At 38.0% G+C, this 25,184-nt stretch overlaps 3 protein-coding genes across 12 annotated transcripts in view; 2 read left to right on the plus strand and 1 right to left on the minus strand.

The window, feature by feature from the left end:
• On the plus strand, positions 1–7,309 carry LOC109853323 (rab11 family-interacting protein 1). The gene is made up of 7 exons (XM_020425307.1): positions 1–324; positions 3,117–3,155; positions 4,609–4,855; positions 5,023–5,398; positions 5,488–5,753; positions 5,915–6,353; positions 6,437–7,309. The coding sequence occupies exons 1-7, from the start codon at positions 294–296 to the stop codon at positions 6,605–6,607; spliced, it is 1,569 nt and encodes a 522-aa protein (XP_020280896.1). The 5' UTR covers positions 1–293; the 3' UTR covers positions 6,608–7,309.
• Positions 7,310–9,657: 2,348 nt separating this feature from the next.
• Positions 9,658–17,324, plus strand: LOC109853345 (dnaJ homolog subfamily C member 2). 2 transcript variants are annotated; one of them, XM_020425345.1, is made up of 5 exons: positions 9,658–9,911; positions 10,510–10,797; positions 10,864–11,248; positions 11,323–12,427; positions 12,524–17,324. In XM_020425345.1, exons 1-5 carry the CDS (start codon positions 9,860–9,862, stop codon positions 12,572–12,574), a joined length of 1,881 nt encoding a protein of 626 aa, XP_020280934.1. In that variant the 5' UTR covers positions 9,658–9,859; the 3' UTR covers positions 12,575–17,324. The 2 variants fall into 2 exon arrangements, with proteins under 2 accessions (XP_020280934.1, XP_020280935.1); XM_020425346.1 differs by having other exon boundaries at positions 9,661–9,911; positions 10,525–10,797.
• A 508-nt stretch (positions 17,325–17,832) lies between these two features.
• The window catches only part of LOC109853346 (muscle calcium channel subunit alpha-1), a 38,531-nt gene continuing 31,179 nt past the window's right edge, over positions 17,833–25,184 (minus strand). For 4 of the 9 annotated variants that reach the window (XM_020425349.1, XM_020425353.1, XM_020425352.1 and 1 more), the window contains 14 exons: positions 25,097–25,180; positions 24,792–24,980; positions 24,610–24,712; positions 24,312–24,463; positions 23,981–24,205; positions 23,661–23,865; positions 23,447–23,580; positions 23,261–23,362; positions 23,011–23,109; positions 22,817–22,926; positions 22,545–22,694; positions 22,014–22,057; positions 19,539–19,666; positions 17,833–19,303 (listed from right to left, as the gene is read on the minus strand). In XM_020425349.1, coding sequence (XP_020280938.1) covers positions 18,893–19,303; positions 19,539–19,666; positions 22,014–22,057; positions 22,545–22,694; positions 22,817–22,926; positions 23,011–23,109; positions 23,261–23,362; positions 23,447–23,580; positions 23,661–23,865; positions 23,981–24,205; positions 24,312–24,463; positions 24,610–24,712; positions 24,792–24,980; positions 25,097–25,180 — 2,136 coding nt within the window. In that variant the 3' untranslated portion in view covers positions 17,833–18,892. Of the gene's footprint in view, positions 19,304–19,538; positions 19,667–20,346; positions 20,725–21,007; positions 21,343–22,013; positions 22,058–22,544; positions 22,695–22,816; positions 22,927–23,010; positions 23,110–23,260; positions 23,363–23,446; positions 23,581–23,660; positions 23,866–23,980; positions 24,206–24,311; positions 24,464–24,609; positions 24,713–24,791; positions 24,981–25,096; positions 25,181–25,184 lie in introns of those variants that run through there. The other 5 variants (XM_020425347.1, XM_020425356.1, XM_020425350.1 and 2 more) reach the window with 5 other exon arrangements.

Here is a 25,184-nt window from a genome sequence, read left to right on the forward strand (position 1 = left end):
GAAGCGGCGTGCCGCGGTGAATGTCGAGTGTTGGCTGGCATTCCGTGAGATTCCGTCGTGCGGGAGTCGGACGGTTGCGGGCAAGCGAGACGGTTGACAGTGATGGCATATGACTGCGTCATGTGAAGATCGTCGTGAGATTTTGTCGTGTTTGTCATCGTCACGTCGGAATCGATACGTAAGTCGTTCGCGATAACAACGCGGCGGTTTCGGCCTTTTTTTCCATTTCGCGCGAAGTAAACATTAACAAGCTACGAACGCAAATAGAGAGAGCTTGAGGCCAACTTTTCAAGATGTGGAGCCCAACGCATGTTCAAGTGACAGGTAGGTAAGCAAAATCGCGGGCACGCGCGAAAGAGCTTGAAAATGACGCCCCCCTTTTCTTCGACAGAGATACACGTTCGGAATGCACGGATCCGATATATGTACCGTAACTCGATTATCTCGCACGTGAGAGATTACGTGTCCCGCTCGAAAATCAGGCGAGCGAAACCTTCCAGGTTTGCTGCAATGTTGCATCCGTTTGTCTTCTGATTAACGCGCTGTTGAGACATAATATCGTATTGCAATTCGATACAAACTATTCGCGAATATGTTACTTTGGTATTTTACGGACTCTCTCGGTAATTCTTCAAAAAAATGATTGCGTTGGAAGCGAAATTCTAAGAAAAACCAATACACAAAATATGTATGAAAAACTCACGTCAACCCCATGTTTTCTTTGAGGTTAGAATCGTGTCAATAACACAAGCGACAACTCAACGATTAATTGCAATTCGAGTTAGATGTGTGAAGCTATTTCTTCGACGGATATATCATTCTCGTTATCTTGAGACAAAGAGAAAATACACGTAAGCGGTGGTAATGTGGTTTCTACGTAAAGCGATACGGCACTGGGCGCGTTGCTTTGATATGTCATCGTGTCGTCGCTGCACTACAACGTATATTTAAGTCGAAATTGTTCTCCGCACCGCTCGAAAGTGGTTTTCGCTTTTCAGTGCCTACGTGAAAACCACTACTTCATCCGCAAGTTATTCTGCAGAGTCCCGTAATTTCTAATAAGTCTCAGACAGAGTATAATCGTTTTTAAATAATTACAAAAGAGTATAAAAATCACTTGTATTATATTAAAGTGTTTTTATATTATGTTGTTTTGTTTTCTTCCATTGCTTTATTTTCTCTTCTTGCGCCGTTTTCTACGATTTAGTAAAATTATCGCAAAAATACACTGACGTAATTGCGTCACGATTTCCATTCGATTCAAAAACAGTTTGTTTACTGAGCCACACGAGCACAGTGATACCTAATGCCTAATGACTCACCAAATTGTTATTCAAAACAAATTGTTTACCGATTACATCTGTCGCTGCGATAAATATGTACGTATGTATGTGTACATACATACATATGTGTACATATGTATTATATATATATATATATCTTTTCATATCAAAATCCTCTTTTGCTCTTTGAGTTTTGCTCTTTTTTTCTTTGTATTCGCGTTTAGCGACAAGAAAATGTTTAATTTTAATGACTCATTATATATAGTCATTTAAACTCTCGCTTCAACGTGCAGTTTACCGAGACATTATAATTAAATTCCACCGTTCGCCGCAAATCGATCGTAAGATAAGAGTCTTGTTACCAAGAGCCGCACGGCTTTTAATTTGCGAAAGCGCGCGTTAGAACACTTGTCTTCTTGTGTATATAATTAACGCGCGCTCACGAAACTTTTACCTTCGAGCATTAGCGAGTGTCAAATCGAGAGTATCGCGCTAGGCCGAGTTACCATGTAAGTAAGTAACTCGATACTCGTCTCACTCCGAGAAAAGCATCAGACATCTGTGCTCGAAAGTTGAGAGCGCGTCGCGACCATTAAGTTCATCGCGAGTGCGAATTCAGAAAACATGTCCCGATGTGACAGATTTTCTCCCGAGCCGATCTGTAGAAAATTTCGAAGCAAAAACCTAAAGAAAATAATCACGTTATTGTACGATATTAGTGTGTATATTTTCGATGCGACTTTTTATTTTACAACAAAGACATTTCTCGAATCCGTCGATTCTAATAGAGACAGAGTCAGATCCTCGTGTAACACGGATTTGTTTAACACGGATTCTTTTATAAATACGTATGTTAAATGCATACATAATTCTTCCTTGTTTGTATAAACCTATGTGATTCACACAACACGGAACGTATTTTCCCGTGTTTTACGAGAATTTACTCGTATGCGCGATTGTGGAAGAGAATGCGAGATACATAAGTCAGCTGTTTGATGCGCGAGAAATCGGAGGAATATACATACATCCATTGCGGTTCATCGTCGATGCGCGTGTGGGAACGAGGAAGTGACTCCTACAGTTATTCGGTAATGCTTCGGTGTTAAGGATTAACAGTTATATAGTAATGGTTGCGTGGTACAGGTGAGAAAGACAGAGAGGGAGAGACACGAATTACGTTCTTTTTTTTCTTATATTTCAGAATTTTGATTTCGTAATTAAATGCGTGCGTATTCGCGGATTTTTAGGAATGCGGCACAAAGTGCGTTAAAACGGTCTTTATATTTTGTGGCACACAATGAAATTGTCGTGCCTGGGAAATGATGTAACTACGCCAACTTGATTGTGTCGCATTTCGGTCAAGGTTTTCGCGCAAAGGCTTAAAATGCGACTTACGTGAAGTTATAATGTTGTACATAGATAAAAAAATTAAGAAAAAAAAAAAGAACACGGAGAGTAATAATGGCTGCGTTCAGCGGACCAAGTTGCTTTGTCGCAATCGTGAACGTGAGATTGGCTCTTACTTTTAAAATCAACAAATCAACGTTGACGACAACACAGCAATTGTTTTACTGAAAGCGGCCAGTGAAAAATCTCTCGGAATATCGCAAACGGAGAATAATGAGGGGCGGTAACTGATACATGTTTGGCATAACTTTTACTCTGATATATATATATAAGCGAGAGCGATTACGCGCGAAACCCGTGACATGAGATTTTCTCGTGAACACACGCGAATCGAGGAAAGTCGATTGTAAAGAAAAAAAAAGCACGCGAGAGCTGAAATCTTGATTTTCACGACGACTGACTTGTCACTTTTTTTCTTGTTTACAGTTCAAAGAGCCAGAAACTTACTGACCAAAGGAAAAAATAGTAAGTATATTTCCGATTTTGATTATACTTGCAAATTTTTGCCCCGATAACACACATTTCATTTTCATTTACTCAAAAAAGAAAAACCTACAAATTTTCAAGATTTAAAATATTTGGAAATATTTCAGATAGATTTTTACAATGAGGTTTCTCTCGGTCTATTTTGTAGAAAACAAGTTCTTCTTTGTTTTTGACATTTTTTCATAATTTAATTTTTTCTCGGTTTTTTTACGTGTATCGTCACGTTTCTTGTTACTTGTTTACGCGTTTACTCTCGTGTCCGCACAGATGCCGAGTGACCTCGTATACCGCAGCTATTCTAGGTCATGAATCATTCGGTTTTGTCAGCAAAGCGCAACCTGCAGAATTTGCACAAAGTTTTGTATGTTATGTCAACAAACACTTTTTTTGTCAAATCCAAGTTTCGTCTGACGCACATTTCTCTAGATCGGCAGAACTGACCTGATAATGCTTCGCGTTGCAAAATTTTTCGACTTATTATTTATCACTTAGAAACTTTGAAATTATAAAAAAAAATATATATATATCGAGTTTTTGGAGAAAAAGCTGCTTATAAAATGAAAAATAGAATATTAATTAATCATGGAATAAAAAATTTAACAGAGAACTTACCTATTGAATTTTGCTTTTTTAAAATTCAAACAATTAAACCTTCATTTATAGAGTTTTTCGCACGTTTTTTTGTCTTTTTATAAAGAGTTGTAACTCTAGTTGTGAACGTTTACTAACTAATACAACGAAAACGGATGTACCTGCGCATTATCTTCTCGACCTAGTAATCAGTATAATTAAACGACGAGTTGATAACTTCCCGATGCGTGTCCCCAATAGACTTGTTGACAATGCGCATGACTGTATTTATTACCTGCAAAATAAAATGAGCAAATATTAAGCTGCTAACGATAAAACGCGTGTGTGCATATATACATCCATCACAGCTAGTGACAGGACGACAGAAAGATAAATTGGAAACGTCTTATATAGTTATATGTATGTTATTCAAGAGTCAATTATGTTTTCATAATCTACGTACACACAACGGGGAAAGAGAAACTCATATTTAGTCGTATATGTTTTTATTTGTACATTATTTTTTTATATTACAATATACGTGCAAGCTTATATGATCCAGTTTCTGGATGATTTGAAATATAAATTTGAAATTGAAAGAGAGAGAGAGAGAGAGAGAGAGAGATTAAAATTAAATATAAATTTATATCAAAATCTTTTTTACTATCGCAAATAACAAACATAAACTCTCACGAGATCAATGTTGCCTGTATTTTTTTGCCTGTATTATTCTTTCCATCAAAGAACTTTAAATTCCTGTTACATACGTCTCTCGTTAATCTCCCGACCTCTCTTGCGTTTGATCGTCGCCTACGCACACGCGCGCACCTAACACGCCGAATTATGAACGTATTATATGCAGAAACCAACGACTGCTTCGTGACAATTGCGCTCGGCAAGGAAAAGTACCAGACGTCAGTAAAGGAGAAGGCAAGCAAGGACGTGGAATGGCACGAAGAATGCGAACTGTCAATTCCAGAACAGGGCAATATCGCGGAGATTGTTCTCACAGCTCTTCATCGTAACTTCCTAGGTGTCGACGAATTCCTCGGCATCGTCAACATACCGCTCTCCAGTTTCGACGTGTACGAAAGACCCAGAAACAGATGGTGCGTTTGCAATAATATCAATTGTAAATTGCGTTTCACGCAAATCTTTCTCTTACGTAGAAAAATCGACAATTTTAAATGGACAATTTTAAATACTTGCTATTAAATAAAGAATTTGTATTTTTGGATTACAACATGTGTACATACAATAAACGCTCTTGTATTAGGTATGCGCTAAACAGTAAGCCAGGTAAAGTGAATACAAAAGAAAGAGGTGAGCTTGAAGTGAAGATCGGCTTTATCGTGAAAGCCGGTAGTCTAACCGATCTAAGTAAGAAGGAACGTCACAAAAGCTCGCTGGGTCAGCTATCCAACGCTGCACAATCAATCGGTGGTAGTTTACTCAGTATCGGCAGTTTTGAGAAACGTAAAGGTCTCAAGAAATTGGCCAAGTCGATCGGCAACAAGGTCAAAGGAAAGAGTAAGAACCGAATCGACGGAGATCATTTAGATGAGAAGGAAGAACATCAGTACAAAATCACACGACAGGAACCCGGTGAGGCCGATCCTGGTGTTATCAGCGAGGATGAGGACGAATTTACGGTAAATAAAAAGCTAATTACATTCTAACAATTCTTGATATATATTCCCCGCGAAAACTTCAATAAATTTCTGTTTTTTATGTTGTGTAGTTTGACGATTTGTCTCATAAGAGTTCGGCCTCATCGTTGAACGCACCTGTACCAACTAGTAATACCAATGGCATTTCGAATAATTCACAAAACGTCTCCAATGAGACACACACGCCACCAGCGCCACTTAATGCCGCGCCGAGCAAACCACCTCGATTTGTCATGAGTGCTTCCACTACAAATCTGTCTAAAGTCGACAATTTGACGAAAGACGACGAATGGGGTTTGAAGCTCTACGGCAAGCAAGCAAGCGGAGTTCCTAAGAGGTAAAAAATGACACAAATAAAATATTCTTTAAAAATAAGTAAACTATAAAACATGTAGAAACAAAATAGAATAGTTTTTTAAATAAAATTATAGTAGATATAAATGTTTATTAATTGATATATATAAGCTTGAAGCAATTTGTTCGTATTTCTGTTCTCAGATGGGAGAGCAAGCCCAAGATCGTGATAGACGAGACGCAGGATAACAAACGTGACGCGTCGCCCGCACGTTCGCCGTCACCGGTGGTGTCAAGACTGAAAGAACCTCCGGAACCGCTCAACCCAGCACCTAGAGAGATACTTCATCAAAAGAACAAAGACGATAAGCTTGCCGCTAGCAAAGAGAAACTCACGAAGGAAGAGAAGGCAAAGGACAAAAAGGACGACAAACACAGTCCACGAAGTCCTAAAGAGGAAAAGAACGCGAAAAAAGATAAGAAGAAAGACAAAGAGAACAAGTTCAAAGATGTTAACGACGAGACACATTTGTCTTCTGAAAGAATCATCATCGGCGGCGAAGATGCAATTAAAAATGCCGCGAATTTAAGGAGTCGCCTACCGCACGAAGTTCTTAATCAATTCGATGGAAAATCGCGAGAAGTAAATGTGTTAACTTATATAGACACGTTTTTCTTTTGCTCTGACAACATAATATTTTTATCGCGTGTTTTGTTTACTTGCAGGATTTAATAGAACTGACGCTACAACTGCAAACACAAGTCACAGAAAAGAACAAGAGACTTAACGATCTGGAGGACTACATTGATGCTTTATTGTTACGCGTAATGGAAGCGTCTCCGCGACTACTTCAAAATCCATATCAAAGACGATTATCATCTCCCGGAAACCAGTAAATTATTCATCCTCGATACGAAGCTTTACTTATCTCTACTTCAAAGTTTACGTATTATTTTTCCTAGGTATAACTAGATTGATCAAATTGCAACTGCATATTTGTTATTAACGATAGCTTGTTACATTAATTAACGCTAATTTATTTTCCCCGAGTTTTATGATAAATGTTCTCTTGCACAAATTTGTCTTATTTATTTATAATTTTGTGAGAATAATCGTAATAATGTCCAAGAGTAAATGAGTATTAGTGACCAAATAGTAATTTTTATCCGGATGATTTATCTATAATTTTATATAAACAAACGATGGACATGTCAATCGCATTAAAATGTATCTGTAATTCCTTGTCTTCCCAATATATTGAATGAAATCCCTCAAATATGTTTGCGATTGAGATTTCCGTTTGGTTGTCCTTTGCAGCAAAACTAGCGAACACGACTGTGTCTCATCATCATTATTATTATTGTTATTAAATAAATGTAAATAAGATAATACTTTTTATAAAGTGAGTCAGACTATACATATATATATATTGATAAAGAAACTATACGTAGTAATATTTTGCACAACCTAATGTTTCACAGAAAAAACGTGCCTTCCATCATATGCACTCATATTAAATTGGATCATGACTTGTTAATTACATTACTCTTAAATAAAGATAATATCAAGTGTTCACATACATAAAGTATTATATTTACTGTAACGTTAATAAATTTAATATTGTATATAATCTGTTTGTCATCATTTATATGCAGTTTTCTATGTTCCACTTACGTATATGCATGTTTGTAGAACATAAAAATTTAAACTAAACAGAAAAAAAAGATTTCTTTCCTTTTACAAACAACACGCGGCTACAACTAAAAATAACGTGTGATAGATAAACTACATAATTACAAGACGCACGGTAGACACGGTAGTGCCTCGCGCCAAGTTCACGCGCAACGAAGTCACGTTCGAACTGAGCGAAGCACTCGTGCCTCTTACACGCGAAATTTATGCGATTGAGAAGTGAGATTTTCATGAAGCAATATCTCAAAAAACGACCGAACCAATCGCTTTCGTTTAAATTATTAATTTAACTCTAAATCGCTACAGAACAAAACACTAAAAAAAACAAAAGTATTCTTGCATTTTTTAAAGTCACGTGACAAAGAAGAGAGGAAAACCACCACGTGATCAAATATATATAAGATATAATATACATACATACTAATATTATATATAATATTATGTATATAATTTATTACATGTTTATAATATTATATCTTATATTGTATTATATATATTATATATATACGCTGAGTCACTGACCTCGGTCACGTGACTGCGGCGGGATCATTAACCTCGGGCACGTGACCGCGGCGGGGTCATTAACCTCGGTCACATGACCGCGGCGAGATCACTGACTTCGGGCACGTGACCGCGGCGAGATCACTGATTTCAGGCAGGTGACCGCGGTGAGGTCATTGACCTTTGTCACGTGACTAAGGTGAAGATCAATCACGTTGGTCGATTAGCTTTGACTATGCGATTAATCAATTTCACGAGACCTGCTACTTGCGTTTAATGTGAAACGAGCTTTAAAATCTACTTTTGTGGATATATTGCTAAAATCAGCGGCTAAAACCGTCATAAGAAACTCTAATAGGATAGCCGCTCTCAGGCTTCTCTCTGGTAAGACGTATATACTAGCTGTCATCGCGGTGACAGGTTGTGTTTAGTGGCACACGTTAAAATAAAAACAATAACAGCGTGCGCGTAGCGCGCGCCTGTGTTGTGCTAGTACTTACATAATTTAGTTTCTTACGACTTACAACTTTCTCGGTTTCAGGCGCCATAAATCCATAAAAGTAGATATGCTATATATAACTATGTATAACTATATATTAAATGAATAATATAAGGCCGATACGAGCCAATCCCAGGATATTGAGCGGGAACTTGAACGTGCATACATATATGTATACATCTATAACAAGTATTACTTGTAAATTTTTACAAGTAAGTTTTTTTGAATTGAAAATTCAATTCTTAAATTCATACGGGATGCGGGATTTGCATCTCACATATGAAAGACCCCGAATACCCCCCTAACTAATTTTAAAATATTGCGAAAAAAAAAGAATAATTTTTTGAATTTTCAATTCAAAAAAACTTACTTGTAAAAATTTACAAGTAATACTTGTTATAGATGTATACATATATGTATGCACGTTCCCGCTCAATATCCTGGGATTGGCTCGTATCGGCCTTATATTATTCCTTCAAACTTTCACGAGCCCTAAAATATTATTTAACTATATATTACTTGTTTCTGCTCTTAAATGTCGCGATGTTACTGCCACGTATGTCAAATACAGATACAAATCAACTCGGTAAGGCTGCTTTCCTTTTATTAGGAGACACAGTCGACACAAGTCGACACAAGAGTCATTCTGTCTTTGTTTCTCACTGAATACTGAACGAAGACAGAATGACTTTTGTGTCGACTTGTGTCGACTGTGTCTCCTAAAAGGAAAGCAGCCTAAATAAAACTATTTATCTCTGATTTTGTTCCTATTCTATGTGCGCTCTGTCGCGCGCGTCGATTCGATATTTCGATTATCGAAGTATTACCGCGCATTTCGATACACTCGAATTAGCGGGCAGTTATGGCGGACGCACGACGCGGAGTCGAACGACTAAGATCGACTTGTTCCTGTATTTTTCGCGATTATCATCTTGCGCGCGAATATCAGTCGTACATGTGTGTGTTGTGAGATGTCGAACGTTCACAGTGATACGTAATTAATATCGCGCATTACTTAATAATCGGCAAGTATATAGTGAAATTTTTTCGCGGCCGTTTGCGATCCTAAAACAAAACGCGCGCGAAAGATATGAAATAACCGACGCGCGACGCAAAACTAACTTTTCTTTTGAATCAGTTCGTATTTTTCGCGATCATCGTCTCGCACGCAAATACGTGAAAGTTGTAAAATATCGAATGTTAAACTGTCCACTGCTGTCCGCTGACAAATTGTCAAAGACGTTTTTCTCAGCGCCGCCTAGGAGTCCGGATCGAAAATTCTAGAGCCTGGACTGGCGCATGCGTGATAGGGACAGCAGGATGGCACCTTTCTAACCACTTCACACACACTTTTAACAACACGATTCGGGAATGCGCGATTTTGAAGAACATTAAAAGGCCTGTTGCGTGTCTTGTGTGAAATTTTAGGTTAATCCGTCGTCAAAATCGCCCGACAATGACGGACGGCACCGGGAATGAGGATTCTGCCGCTTTTAATTCTAGATCAGGTAAGATTTTCACAGATCGTAACGAGGTTAGAATTGGTTAGATTTTGCTACGGCGCAGCGGGAGTTTTGGACAATGTGTGCGTTTCGTGACACTTTCAGACTGCAGTATTTTAATCAGCTATTAGTTTAAGCATTTCCGCTTCTGGAAACAAAATTTCTTGATCATTCTACGTTTCCATACTTTTGTCAATTCATATATCAACTGTTTTCGATTTGTCGCAGTTGTCGTTATTTTATTACTCCAAGATGATACAAAGACTAAAACATTAATAAGCGTGTATTTTTTGTAACGGATAAATGTGGTCTCTAGCGCGTTGGTATCTTTAAAGTTTTAATATGTCATGTAATAAATATTTGATTATTGTTAATTGTGCTGAAGAAAGATTCAATAGAACTGTAAAACTGTTTACTATTATTTCAAATATAAAATTTAAATTAAATGAAACACACTTTATATAACAAACATCTTTTTTGCTTGTACTTAATCTTATTTTGATTATGTTTTAGTTAAAATTAAAGCAAACTTAAATAATAAATATGTATGTATATATTTATTATTGATACGATAAAAAAAGTTTCTTGTTTTTTTATTTTTGAGAAAAATATATTGCAGATCCAGTTAAAGCTACTAGCAGTACTGCGGGTCCATTAGTTTTATATTCAACCGCACAAGCATGGCGGATGCAAATTTTCCGTAATTTTACATATAACGGTATCTCAGAATCATCAGATGAAGAGGAAGATTTATCTCAGTATCAATTCGAAGATGATCTTGAATATCTCAGATCGCTCAATCCTAGAGATTGGAAAGATCAGGATCATTATGCTGTTTTAGGCTTGAAAACTCTTAGGCACAGAGCAACAGAAGATCTCATCAAAAGAGCATGTATGTAATTTGTACTTTTTAAAGATTGATCGACATTAAGTTTTGAATATGTAAAATGAATTACAGATAAACAAAAAATTCTGAAGCATCATCCTGATAAACGTAAGGCAATGGGTGAAGAAATTCGACCGGATGATGACTATTTTACATGCATAACTCGTGCTTGGGAAACTCTTGGAAATCAGGCTAAGAGACGAAGCTACGACAGTGTGGATCCCTATTTCAACGACAGTCTGCCCGATGAGAAGGATTGTCGGAGTAATTTTTACGAGGTATTAGGTAAAACGTTTAAGGAAAACTCACGATGGTCCGTGAAGAAACCTGTACCGCAATTGGGCGGGCCGTATATGCCGAGAGAAAAGGTGGAGAAATTTTATTCGTTCTGGTATGATTTCGATTCCTGGCGTGAATATTCGTACCTTGATGAGGAGGACAAAGAGAGTGGTCAAGAGTAAGTACGACGAGTCACAGGGTTTTCTTCAAAGGACAATTACAACATAGCGTTTACGACGAAATTACTTGCAGCCGGGAGATGCGCAGATGGATCGAGAAGAAGAATAAAGCCACGAGAGCGAAGCGGAAAAAGGAGGAGATGGCGCGAATACGCTCTTTAGTGGATATGGCTTACAATATAGACCCTAGAATTAAAAAATTCCAACAAGAAGGCAAGGATAAAAAGAACGCGATGAAGAGAGCGAAACAGGAGGCAGCGAAAGCTAGGCAGCAAGAAGAAGAAAGAATAGCTCGGAACGCGGCAGAGAAAGAAAGATTAGAGAAAGAGAAGAGAGAGTCCGAGGAGAGAGCGAAACAGGATGCGTTGAAACAAGAACGAGAGGCGCAAAAGAAAGCGTTGCGTAAGGAAAGGAAGGCGCTCAGAGATTTTTGCAAAGCAAACAATTACTTTGCCGAGAACTCGACCGAAAGTCTCCGTCATATGGAAAGTGTGGAAAAAATTTGCGAACTGTTTAAATTGGTTCAACTTGAGGAAGCGATGAAGAGATTGCAGACTGATGGCAGAAACGCGTTTTTGAGTATCGTCGAAGAAACGGAACGTAAGATCGAAGAGGAGCGCCGTGTGAACGTTGCTAACAACGATGCAAGAAACACTCTCGATAAACAAACCAAAACCTGCACTGCTCCTTGGAGCGAGAACGATTTACAGCTATTAATAAAGGCTGTCAATCTTTTTCCCGCTGGTACAAATCAACGTTGGGAAGTAGTAGCAAATTTTATCAATCAGCACAACAATTCAACCAACGGAGTCATTCGCGATGCCAAGGAAGTTCTCGCCAAAGCCAAGAGTCTGCAATCGACTGACTTTAGCAAATCGAGTTTAAAAGAACAAGCGAATAAGAAGGCCTTCGATAACTTTATTGCCGAGAAGAAAACGAAGGACGCGGTCGAGGAAAGAATGCCGGCTGTTACGGAACGCTTGGATCATCCGATAGCTAACGGTGTCGCTGTCGAACCAAAAGAAATAAAAAAGGAATCAACGCCGTGGACGCCAGGAGAACAGAAACTCCTAGAACAAGCGTTGAAAACCTATCCCACCACAGTTTCGGACAGATGGGACCAAATTGCAGCGTGTATACCGACGAGAACAAAAAAGGAATGCATGAGGAGATATAAGGTAAGAGTTAAATCAAAGAGAATATATATGACACGTTTATTATTGTTTTATATAATCACTCAGTTATTTACCATTGGATTTATATCTTGTTTGCAGGAATTGGTAGAACTCGTGAAAGCAAAGAAAGCTGCGCAAGTGTCAAAATAATATTAACTGCAGGCTAAGCTCGAAATTGTTTTCTTTAACTTATTGAACTCTAGTTAACGAGCAAGCGTTGTCCTATCAGATAGAAAATTTATTAAATTTTAAGACTGCGGACGACGAGAACCTCAGCTTACTCAATGAGTGGCAGTTTGCGCGCCTATCTGTGCCTTGCTACAGCCGACAATGTGTGGAGAGCTAGCCGCACGGCATAATGGGAAAAAAACAAATTTCGGCGTGTTTTGTTCAATCGGTTTTGCCGGCACCATTTAATTCCTACGCGCTGTACACTCTGAACATATATGTTCGAGACCGTGCCGATTGTTACTTCCGACGGAGCTTACGACTTGGGAGGATGTCTTGTGTACAGCTTTCTTTTTGCTATATGGATTTTCGTAACCAACCTATACAGTTCACGTTGTAAGTACGGTGTACAATAAAGATAGAAGAACACAACGGTTCTGGAACGATGGACTTTATAAATAAACGAGAACATTTTGGATATCTTGTCATCACAAAGGAACATTTCCTCTGGAATCCTATGGTCCCGTGAGTATCTTTCCTTTATTTATCCTAATGATATATCGAATCCCGTCCATTTCTTTTACTGTTGATCCCATTTTTTCAAAAAACAATTACACCGCATTTCTATATTATTGAAGCTGCGATTTTTAACCCGCATATATTTTCTTATTTTTCTAAAGATAGTATTTTTGTTCTGTACAACATCTCTATATTCTAACCATCTCCGTATTCTTACGGTCTTAATGAAAATATGTTAAAAATAAAGAAGTTTCACTATGTGCGTAAAATTGTGAGAAAAGTTTTATGGCTATTGAAAAGAAAAAATATTATTTACGAGGACATACAATGTGGCAGGATTTTTTGTGAAGGAATGTTGTTTCAGTCACCGTTCAATTTTTATTTTTCCTATTTTTCTCACTCCATACTTGAACATTCCAAAAGTTTAGAGAATCCCATATTTGAAACACACGGCGTTACGCACTGTTATAAATTTACGAGCGGCGAAATATATAAATCAGACGGCAATGTGTCTTATTTCCTTCGACGAGTCCGCAGTGTGTGTACGCCACTAAAATCTAACAGAGTAGACGAATATAATTATTGTGCACTTTTGTTCCGTCATATCGCTGAATGAAAGTCTGTCGGAAAGTTTCGTGTAATCTTCACAACGTTCTTTATCATATATTTTTCACACTATGTCCGACGTTACTATTATATATATCAATAGTGTTTATTACAATTAATATTAATTTCCGGTTATTATTATTCGCGGCTATTAATATCAATCTTATTTTCAAACAAATCGAATACTATCCGTAACAAATAGATCGAGAGAAACGATCTTAATACAAGTAGAAATACGCGATTGGTCCTGCTGAATTCTGCATTCTCAGCTCTCTGTACACATTTTACGAAAACATATACACATATATATATTTATTATATTTATACACAGGATGTTCTAAATCTTCAAAGCGAAAGGAGAGTAATTTTTTTTGTTTTTTTTTTGTTTTTTTTTTTTAATAGCAGATTTCGACGATAATATCGAGTCGACTTTCTTAAGTTTTACTTCGGCAAGACTGAGATTTCTTTCCCCCAGTTATAAAAGTGTGTACTTTTTCTTGACTTTAATTTATACACAGAATTGTATATATCCTCCCTGATCGTATATTTCAGTCTCACGAGATAGAAGTTCGATCTTTCTCTCTCGCGAAATACACATTCACGATAAACTTCACAATAATATACAAAACATGCGTCTCTTGCGTTTCAATCGCGATCGGGATTTTTTTTTTTTTACGTACGGTATGTAAATGGAGCTTTTTAACGCACAATCTACATTTCGATGTAAATCTGTTGTTTCGCTTCGAGAGGGTGTATAAAAAGAGCCGAATAATAAAGATATATTATTAGAAAACTTCGAAAAATTGAAAACTCGAGTAGTATATTATTACGCATAAGCAAAGCTGCTGTCTACTTCGTATAAGCAAAATAGTTCTTCTAAAGTTTAATCGCCGACGATCCGTTTTTACTTTCGTCAATTTAATTTTGTGTCAAAAAAAAAAATCATTTTTTTTTAGAAACCCACGATTACCGATCTTTTCTTTTTTTTCTGGAAAAAGATTTTCGTCGGTCGGACGAAAGAGATTGACATCTCTTTTTATGTTCATGTTTGAGTGCAAAATCATATGAACGAAAAAAGATCGATTGCACGAGGTTGTTGTAATTTCTATGACAATTTTTATTCAGACATTATAAGATATAAACAGATTTTGAATTTTCAAATATCATAAGTGGTTCTGGACCGTGGTGCTCCATTTACTGTTTTTTTTTTTTTTTTTTTTTAGTTTTTAGTTTTGTGTTTCTCTCGTGAGGAGCACACAAAGGCGATCTATATAATTTCTTTTTTTTTTATAGAGCGTAAAAAATTCTGCTGCTAGTTTGTATGGTCATGTGTATACACGGACCCGTAGTTTCTGTGAAATTACAATTTACTATACTTCATAGTAATTATCCAATTTATTATCCAAATCGGCATCTCATTCGTACCTTCTAATTTGGCATAACGCGTACGTATATAATATATATATATTTATATATCTCTCACGTAATATGTGTGTGCGTGACAATTTCAATAAGCTGTCACTTTTACATATATATAAAGAGATTGAACGGAAGAGAGAGGAGGAAAAGGAGAGGAGTCTTTTGAAAATACACAAATTATAATATATATGAATAAAAACCACTAGTAGTGAGAGATGAGATAATCCTCGATTATTCGTAGAACGCAATCGTCACAAATCGATCGCCAGTGCAAGCACGATGTTTTTTTTTGCTTGTAATAATAACTTTGCGCAAACGCTCCTAATTTAAAGCAGTACATGGACAAAAACAACGTAGAAAGGAACAAACGCAAGATGAGAAAAATAGATTGATAATACTCGTGATACTCGTGGGAGAAAACTTGCAAATAGAAGATGCGTGAGAAAGAGAAGTTCGCATATTGGTCATAGATAAGCCAAGAGGCTTCGAGGAACGTGGTTCTGAAAGTATTTCACATTGGTAAAACCGCGTAGGTATCGTAAACCGATTTGTCTATCGCCTGTTGTTCGCTAACGAGTACCAAAACTCGATTCGCGCAAGATCTCTTTTTTTTTTTTTTTTTAATTACTAGATCCTAATTGGTTCTCTATAAACGCTCTCTGTCTCTTTCACGGTTTTGACATTTGTATATGTACAAATACGGGACAAAATCACACGACAAATCTCCAGAACCACGCCGATTGACGAATACTTATAAAATTTACGACAGCTTAAAAATTTGTGTGTCAACGACTATAAATTAACATTTACGTAGTTACAGTAATTCTTATACACGTTTCTCCGGTTTCCAAAAAATCTCACCTTTTCGCGTACCCAAAAATCACTCGAATGACATGCGATTTTTTTCTACATATTTTATTATTAAAATTTGAAAACTCTGAAATTGTTGCGGCTGCTGTAGCTTTTCTATTGCAGCTACGCGTTCCTTATGCGAGTAAACTCTTCGTGCGTAAAAAGAAGTTCGACCCGGTTCGATTTCCGAACGATTTATTCCAGAATGTGTTTAATTATCGCGCGGATATTGTTTTTGTTTAATTTTATCTTACGTTCGAGGCAAAACGCCTGATTCATTTGCCACTCTGTTTTTCGAGATGATAAACAAAAATTGAAAAATTGATTGCTCACAAATAATTTACTTTTATTTTCAAAGCTCCTTGATTGTTAATTATTTTTTAATAATTTCTTACGGCATAAGTTTCTATATATTATTTGATAAGATCACTGAAAAATCTGTTAGTAAATCTCTCGGAAAACGATGCGCGTCTCTCACCATATCAGACTGTCAAAAGTATCTATTAAGTAATTTTTTTTTTTTTTTATAAGGCTCTCCGTTGAGTATGCATGTATTGAGTGTATATAATCGTGAATTGAGAGAAAGAGAGAAAGAGGAATTTTTGAATATTCTTTCACGAAATATATAAATTTTCGCGTTTTCTATTGTTATTTCACGTCCGATTAATTCTTTCATAAGTGACAAAAAATCACATATCGAGTTGCTGCTTTGCTACACCACATGCGGAGGACGCGCGCATTCTTATCCTGTCCTTCCCCTTCTGTGTCCATACGTTTGTATATAATTTCGTTTATATACAATATACATATACTTACTGACAAAAGTTAAGAAACAAAGTAGTATTTTTAACATTAAATCGCTAAAAATCAGTAGGACGTCGCACATTATTTCTGGAGTCCACATGATTGTTGACCACTCACACACAGTAATGTACATATTCGTACACCGAAGTAAATAACTATTAAATAACTACTTTGGTTTTTAACTTTTGTCATTAAGTCTATATATGCATATGTATATATTTATATTACACGTATATGTCTCGCGAATATCTCTCGCAGTGCTATAGTTTTTATCGGCCATTCATCCTCACGCATATCAGCGGAAATATGTACGCGCAAACGGTGTTATATGTACAATTACAAATTACGAATAATAATATTTATATCGTCACAACACATATCGTCAGTAGTGTACAACACACACTCGACTCGCAGCTCTCTCTCCTCGCGCAATAATAATTTGCAATAATAGTTTGTTTTTTTATTTTTTATTTTTTTATTTTGTCTAAGTTGATAAAAGTCTGGTCCGAAAGAAGTTATAGATACTTAGGCACTTGTTATCTTTTCTATAATCCATGTACGAATCATGAGTGGTAATTATCGTGCTAGTAATGTGTTCAAGAACAAGGGCAACAATAGTTAATTATAATAATAAGAGCAATATAGGAGCGATTATCCGCCGACGTGTTTTTTTTTTTTGTTTTCACGGCTGTACGTGGTTCGTATTTCGTTCCATCTTCTTTTTTTAAACCCTTTATGACCTTAATTTTATAGTTTTTTTTTAAATTGCAATTTGCTCGCGCGACTTGCTTGCGCGTCTCTGTAAAAACAAATTTCGTATTGAGTGTAGTACCTATTTTAATTATTAAAAAATTATACAATGAATTGATATAGAAAGTACGTTACGTTACACGATTACTTTGAAAGTAATTGTATAAATATCTTCTATAGTGTCATAAAGAGTTATCGGGTAACAAAATTTGTAAAAAGTAGACGAATTAAAATAAATAATATGTACACATTATCTATTCAACAGCAATAATAATTTATAACAGCAATAATATAAGCAATGTAAAAAATTAATAAATTTTAATTTTGAGAAAAAGAAAGAATTTATTTTTCTACTTTTTGATCATAATTATCAGTATCTGAAATTTGGTGAGAACTTGAAAACTTTTGAGAGAACAAAATAACAAACTAGAAATTTGAAGTTTCAAAATAAAAATATTCATCTTTTTTTTTTAAATTCGTCTGCTTTTTACAACGCACTATACACAGAGTATTGTCCTTCATATTAGAACGAACCCAATAAAACTCGATAATCAAAAATCCGTTAAACGCGGAGACAATAATAAATCACTGGAAGATAGTTTCTAGAAATAAACTCAATTTCATCCAGAAGTCCGGGTGTATCAAAATGCTCCGTCGATTTTAATAATACAAAGAGCGAAGTTTAGCGTCGTGACAAAGTTTCTCCGCGGGCTATAAATTATACCCTAAAAGTCTATACGTATCTTTGTGCCTGAACGATCAGCAAAATCAATTTGTCCTGCTTGATCGAAACTCGCGCGAACCTCACTAAAAATATCGAGTCGAGTTAGGAATCAGAGAGTGACTTACTATATAGACTTATAATATCCAAAATGTCGAATAAACACTCACGCGCTCGTCTAGAAAATATTCGGTTGAACGAAAATACACGTTCATTGCTGCGTACCAAAGGACGAACATCCTATATAACGAGCAATTGCTCTTTGTCACAACTTTGTTTTGTATAATTTTTTTTTTTTTTTTTTTTCATTCTTTTCTAAACTAAGCCAGTGTTTCGTCTCGAGTAGCACCTCTGAAATTGCGCCTAACTATACAGCTATACGTATTTTTCGGAAACAGTTCAAAAGTGTTCTTTTTTTTTATAACAACAAAAACAACGACGATCGAAATCCCGTGCGCGATGCCGAATCCATCAAATTCGATCGATTTGAATTCTTCGCAGGGTGATTTTCGAGTTACTTCATGTAACTGACGATCTCGATTTTTCGGCGACTGCCTTCCCGGGAGAATCCGGGGGAGTTTTCCGGGTTACGTGGAAGATGTTCGCGTCGCGAGTGGCTTCTCGTCCTGCTAGGACGGCGGTTGCCGCTGCTGCTGTTGTTGCTGTCGGTTGCTGTCGCGACGACGGTAACTTGAGGATTGTTGTAACTGGTGATAGACCGGCTGGGCGCTCGATGGTTGCTCCTGCAGAGGCTGGTAACCGATGCCGCTCGTAGTTTGGTGCTGGCCGCTCCACGGCTGTTGCTGCTGCTGTTGTTGTTGTTGTTGCTGTTGCTGCTGCTGCTGCTGCTGCTGTTGCTGCTCCGTGCTCTGTTGCAGCTGATAGGACAACGGTTGGCCACGCCGCTCTTGCAGGAGCAGCTGATGAGCGGCCCGGTCCATCTCTTCGCGCGTCATGTCTAACGCTTCCTGCATCTCGCGTGACGTGTATCGTACGAAATCCGGGTCGCAATACTTGCCCAGACCTTGTTCCACTAAGACCTGTTGATAATAAATAATTAAATTTAACGGCACGATTCTCAAGAAAGTCCTTTCAAATATTATCATTTGTTACATACTATATTACAAGTGTTAATTACGTAGAAATTAATTAACGTAAATCAGTTAAAACTTATTCTTAAGAAATTACACAAAATATTTTACTCAAGTAAGCAGTAGAAAAAATTATTTTTGACATTTTCATAGTTGTTTTTTGTTTATTTAATTTGAAACTCACCCGACCGACGAGGCTTTCCGCACTTCCGATGACCTCAAAGTTCGGCTTTCGGTCCGCGGGACTACCAGGCATACTGTGGGACAGGCGCTCTGCGCCGACGCTTCCGTTACTCTCTGCAGCCCACGGAACTGGACGAATGAGGGATAGGCGTCAGACTGTTAGCTCGAATCATTATGCTCTGCCTCCTTATTGTTTACGATCGAATTTTTATGTTAGCGTGAACACACAGCGCACATTAGTGACACACGAGTGCTCATCTCAGGCTTCACCAAAATTATTAGTAATCAAAGAAAATTTGAGAAAGAGAAAGAAAGAAAGAGAGAGAGAATTGCAATTAAAACAAAGCCACAGATGTTAAATCATGTTAATTAGGATATTAGTTTGAAAGCTGACAGAGCGCATGCTTCGAGCAACAGTTGACTGACCTGTGCAACACTTTTGTATCCACGTTTCTCTTTGTGTATTTTTTTTTTGTCGAAATCTTATTTAGGAAAATGTGCGAGGGATAATTGCTCAAATAAAAATTGATTTTGCACATAAAGCGAGAACTGACTTTATATGCAAAATTTAATATTAAACGCATTCAATTTTTATTCGAACAAATTTTGATCGTTTCGAGTTTTTAAGATCGTATTTTGTGATTTTACCGAACTTATATTTTTTGGATAAAAAGTAACATCTAATAAAAAAACATTCTGTGCCGTAGTAAATATGTATCATATATGTATCTAGAAAAATATATTTAAAAACATAAAAACAAAAAATTAATTTCATACGATCTCAAAGAATAAATTCGCGTGCTAGTCACCTCTGCCGTGGTAGGACGCTCGGTGCGATAAGCAGGAAGCGCAGACGCGCCATTGTCGCGAATCGACATCGGCGAGGAAACCCGCCACGGCAATCGCCTGGTTTTGCGCCATTTTCAGGCCGTTGGCGATGGTGCGGGTGCCCGACTGGCTTGGTGCGTCGCGCGATCGGAAACTCGCCGGAGCCGATTTGCCGCCGGCGGTCGCGGGGTCGCGACGACCCCGCGATCGGCGTTTCGACGAACGGCCACCCAGCACGGTAACGTGGGGCTTTCCCGTCGTACCGCGCGCCACGCCACCCTCCGAGTGCGGGTTCCACCTGCCGGAATCGCTCGATCCGCTTCCCGTTGACGTGTCCTCGTCGTCACAATCGTCTACGGCTGCGTGCGAATGGACACGAGGACGTTTTAACAAATTAATTTTTTCAATTTTAAAAGAGTAATGGTTTTTTTGAGTGAGTCTTTTACATGAAAATGCTTATTTAAAAGAAAAAAAGAAACTTCTTTCTAAGAAAGTTTAGTTTCAATAAAAAAAAAAAAAAGAAATAAGTACATAAAGTAATGTGAAGTTATTATAGAGAATGAATACACAAAGTTTATAGCAATTTCTTGACGTCAAGATAAAGACGAAACGAAGTTTTTTTGCATGACTAAATCGTCGTACCGTGATTGCTCCAGACTGCGCAATCGGCACAGCAACCCCGTGACGCGTAGGTATAGTAACAGTTCGTGTCGTTGGACGAGGAAGCGGGGCTTGAGCTCGTCGCGGTAGTCGAGGTGTTCGCGCTCGCGGTGCACGACGCGGTGATCGTCGTCGTCGCGACGCTCGATCCGCTCGTCGTGCTTGCTGCGCTTGCCGATGCTGATGCTGTTGGTGCTGCCGTTGCTGCGGAGGTGTGAGCGGTACCGGTGCTCGGGGTACCGTTGGACGAGGGTGGTGGATTCCGTCGCGGCGGAGGTGTGGGTGGTGTCAACTGCCGCTCGATTCCGTCCTGAAGACTGCACGAGCGTGGACACGCAGAGGGAGAGCAAGAGGAGAAAAGGAGAAGCGCAACGATTGCTCTTTAGTATATTAGTGCAAATACGCCGTGGCAAATTCATATGCATCTTCGAATATCTCGATTTTTTTTTTCAGATTTTTTGCAAAGAAAATCTGAATAAAAACATGAAAGATTTTATTCAAAAACAAATCCTATCTTTTAGATAAAATAATATTATAAATGACAGATTTTTTTATTTTGTGTGTTGTTTTTTTTTTCTTTTTTTTTTTTTATTAATGAACACTTTGAGAGAAACGATTGAACAAAATTTTTTATCGAGACATACGAAGATGTTCACGAAGCGTTATCGTCAACGGTAAATCTATTAGTAGTATAGCCATACATTCAGCCAGACACGCTACTCGAGATACAAAAGCATTCTCTTCGCATCTCAAAATGCATACGCCGGTCCACGAGCCTATTTACTCTGACATTTTGACAGATCGGCTTTGGTTTATCATTTAATTTTTATCTACATATGTAATTGTAGAAACGTAGCTGAAAAGCTAGGATTAGTTAAAGCTGATCAATGAGAGATCCATGCATAGAACAAGCAATGCAGATCAATAAAAAAACCAAAAAAAAAAAACAAGCCAGCTACATTGGTGGCAAAGCCCTAACTTGTCTTACCATATCCGCTATTGGGATGGAGATAGTTACCGCTACTCGTTCCACTGAAACGTACGACAGTAAACAGAAAAGCGAAACAGATAAGAGATGATACGAATCATTCGCGCGGTGTTTAAAGCTCCTGCCAAAAAAGCGAAACAAAAAAGTTCCTCGCAAGTAGAAAACTTCTAATAGTGAGTTCGAGTATATCTTCATTTGCGCGTAAATAATTTTTTTCAAGTAAAAAAGAGATTTTGCGGCAATGTTTTTAGTTAGAATTTACAGAATTGATATTATGTATTTTATATTATGCATTTTTAGATATATATATTTTTTTTTATATTTCACGATATGGTGTGATACATCGAGCCAGTTAAAAAAAAAAAAAAAACTAATATCAATGAACATCATGCATGCACCGTGATGTAATACCGAGAGAGAGAGAAAGATTTGAGATCGTCGTGGAAGAGAATAACAGTTATTACACTCATTGTCAGGACGATGACAGTCTACTAAAAAGCGTCCGCTCGCGCACACACGCTCTGTACTTACTCGATTACTTTGTACGCGCCCATGTAAGATATCTGTTGCATCGGATTGCCGAAGGCAGCAAGCGGCCTCAGAGGTATGTTTTCCTCGATACCGTGAATTCTTAACCGAGGATCCATTCCCGTTTGATTTATTGCGCCGTCGCTCAGACCACTATGTACAATACATAAAGTAATTTAGTAACGCAGATATCGAGTCGAACAGTGACGTTTCGTTGTTTTTATTTAAAAAAAAAAAAGAGAAAAGAAAACGATTTAAAATTACGCGAAAGATACCTCGCTGCATTTGGCAGAGCTTGGTGAATAATTTGATTAGTGACATCCGGGATGCCGGTTCTTCGTAACGAAGCGTACGGCAGAAAGTCTATGGAATTGGTCGGGGAAACCTGTGTCAAAAATGTTTGATGGTTGAAGTGCGATTTTTCAGTAAAAGTAAAAATAGATGTTGAAGCGTCGAAACCATTGTCTACCTTCGCAGTGGTGGAATTGACTTTTAACGACCTCGCTCGGTGAAAACTGTGTCCTTTTCGCATGCTGGACCACACGCTGCCGAAGAGCGAGTGGTTTCTCTGAAAAAAGTATTTTTCAATACTTAATCACATTGTGACAAAAGTTGTTGGAGATGTACAATTTCGAAAATAATGGAAAAATTCAAAATTGTTACATCAAAGAGTCTCTCTCATAGAGTTTTTTTTAATACACGTAGAATATCTCTCTCACCCTGTGCATAGGTTCCGGATTGTCGTCAAGAAGTTCCTCTAGATTGCCGGAAATTGCGCGTTTCAATTCGGGACCGGCCTCGTGTAATGTTCTCAACCCGGCCTTGTGAACGAAAACACAGCATTTGATAAATATGATATTGCAGAGCGCGTGTGAACAATTACTGTTCTTCAAAAATAAACTCACCTGAAGAGTTACCGTGTTTTGACACTCTCTGTCGCCATCCTTCGCTGACTGTTCCTTGCGTTTCTTGAACCGACGGAAATAATCCTGAATGAGGAAGGTCGCGTAAAATTTGCCGACTGTCACCTCGTCTTTTCCTGAAAAACGTCGTTTTTGAAAAATCGCGTAAATTTTTGCGCGTCGAGAGAAATACAAAAAGTTTACACGAATTCGTTACCTCCGGGAGGTGGAACAACCTGATCCAGAAGTTTCGGACTGGTTCTCTTCCAAATTTTTTTAATTACCGCCCTAAGCTCGGCGTTGGCGTCGTCGATGTTTCCCTCGGTCTTGATCTTCAACGACGTTCTGACGACGGCGAACAACGTCGCGTTGAACAACACGGTGCCGTCGCTGTTCAATGGCATGTTCATCGTGACGAGTTTCTGAGTTTAATGTAAATTTTTCATAATTAGAAACAAATCAAATAAAAACTAACTTTGAAAATATTCCAAGAGCGAAAATAAATCAAAATACTTTATTAAACACTCCCATACTGACCGTGCAAGCTACTCTGTGAGGACACAGCTTTCCGAAACCTAAAGGCGGCGATATCTTCCTCAGTAATGCCACCACGTCGAGATGTTTAATACGTCCCTTTGCGTCGGGATCGTATTCGGACCAGAGACGAATAAACTCGTCCAAGTGATGCGGTCCGAGAATCGACCAGTCTCTCGTCAAATAATCGAAATTGTCCATGATAACGGCGACGAACAGGTTGATGATCTATTTTTTACATGGACGCGATATAACGATTATTTGAAGTCTTTCTGTTTCAAAGATTTCAATGAAACTTAACACAAAATACAAGAGAGAGAAAAGATAAACTCACGAGAAATGAGCAGAGCACGTAGAAAGATATGAAGTAGGGAAATGCAATGTCCGAACCACAACCGACTGGATTGCCAACTTCGTCGCTGTTATCGTCGCACTCAACATCCGGGCTCGACGAGCAAGCCATCATGATTTCCTGCCACGCCTCGCCTGTAATCGCAGACATTCGATCGATCATACTTACTTCAGTAATAATATTATTTGTTACATATTTGTGATGTACAAATTTATGTAATATCTCTCGCAATTATGTGTGTGTGTGTGTGTGTGTGTGCGAAGATAAAATATATACGCACCTGTGGCTGACCTAAACAAAACCAACACGGCTTGCGGAAAGGATTGAAAGTTATTATTGCGATTTATTGATGTTTCATCGTTTATCGCGATCTTCCCGAAAACCTGCGAAAACAGAAAACGTGAATTGCTGTCACTTTTGGGCAGGCGTGTTTCTGAGACTCGATTGATCGACATCGCTTACTTGCATGCCTATCACAGCGTAAATGAAGAAGAGCATTATAATGAGAAGGGCGACGTAGGGCAGTGCCTGAAACGACTTGATAAACGTCCATAAAAGCGTCCGAATGCCCTCCCCTCTGCTCAGGAGCTTGACTAATCGCATTACGCGAAACAGTCTGAAGAAATTGATGGAAATGATGGAGGATCCGGGCTGCGAGGATCAGAAAACATGCTTTATCAAAACGGTTTCACTTTCTCGGCGCTTTTTAAATCGAACATATCGCCGCGACCGGTGCTCGATCATAGTCTCGCACAACGGATACTCACGTTAACTTCCGAGTAAACAATATCGATGAAACTCCCAAGCACGATAATAAAGTCGAAGACGTTCCACGCATCGCCGAAGTAATTCTGC

Source organism: Pseudomyrmex gracilis, unplaced genomic scaffold (genome assembly GCF_002006095.1).
Source record: "Pseudomyrmex gracilis isolate BER0280 unplaced genomic scaffold, ASM200609v1 scaffold_46, whole genome shotgun sequence".
Lineage (NCBI taxonomy): Eukaryota > Metazoa > Arthropoda > Insecta > Hymenoptera > Formicidae > Pseudomyrmex > Pseudomyrmex gracilis.

What these genes read in the sequence shown, in the direction of transcription:
- LOC109853323 (XM_020425307.1), top strand. Translation starts at nt 294, where the DNA reads ATGTGGAGCCCAACGCATGTTCAAGTGACAG. An exon ending in AACGCATGTTCAAGTGACAG is followed by an intron (nt 325 to 3,116) that starts GTAGGTAAGCAA and finishes TCTTGTTTACAG; the next exon opens with TTCAAAGAGCCAGAAACTTA. An exon ending in GAAAGACCCAGAAACAGATG is followed by an intron (nt 4,856 to 5,022) that starts GTGCGTTTGCAA and finishes CTCTTGTATTAG; the next exon opens with GTATGCGCTAAACAGTAAGC.
- LOC109853345 (XM_020425345.1), top strand. Translation starts at nt 9,860, where the DNA reads ATGACGGACGGCACCGGGAATGAGGATTCTGCCGCTTTTAATTCTAGA. An exon ending in AGATCTCATCAAAAGAGCAT is followed by an intron (nt 10,798 to 10,863) that starts GTATGTAATTTG and finishes AATGAATTACAG; the next exon opens with ATAAACAAAAAATTCTGAAG. An exon ending in GACAAAGAGAGTGGTCAAGA is followed by an intron (nt 11,249 to 11,322) that starts GTAAGTACGACG and finishes AATTACTTGCAG; the next exon opens with CCGGGAGATGCGCAGATGGA.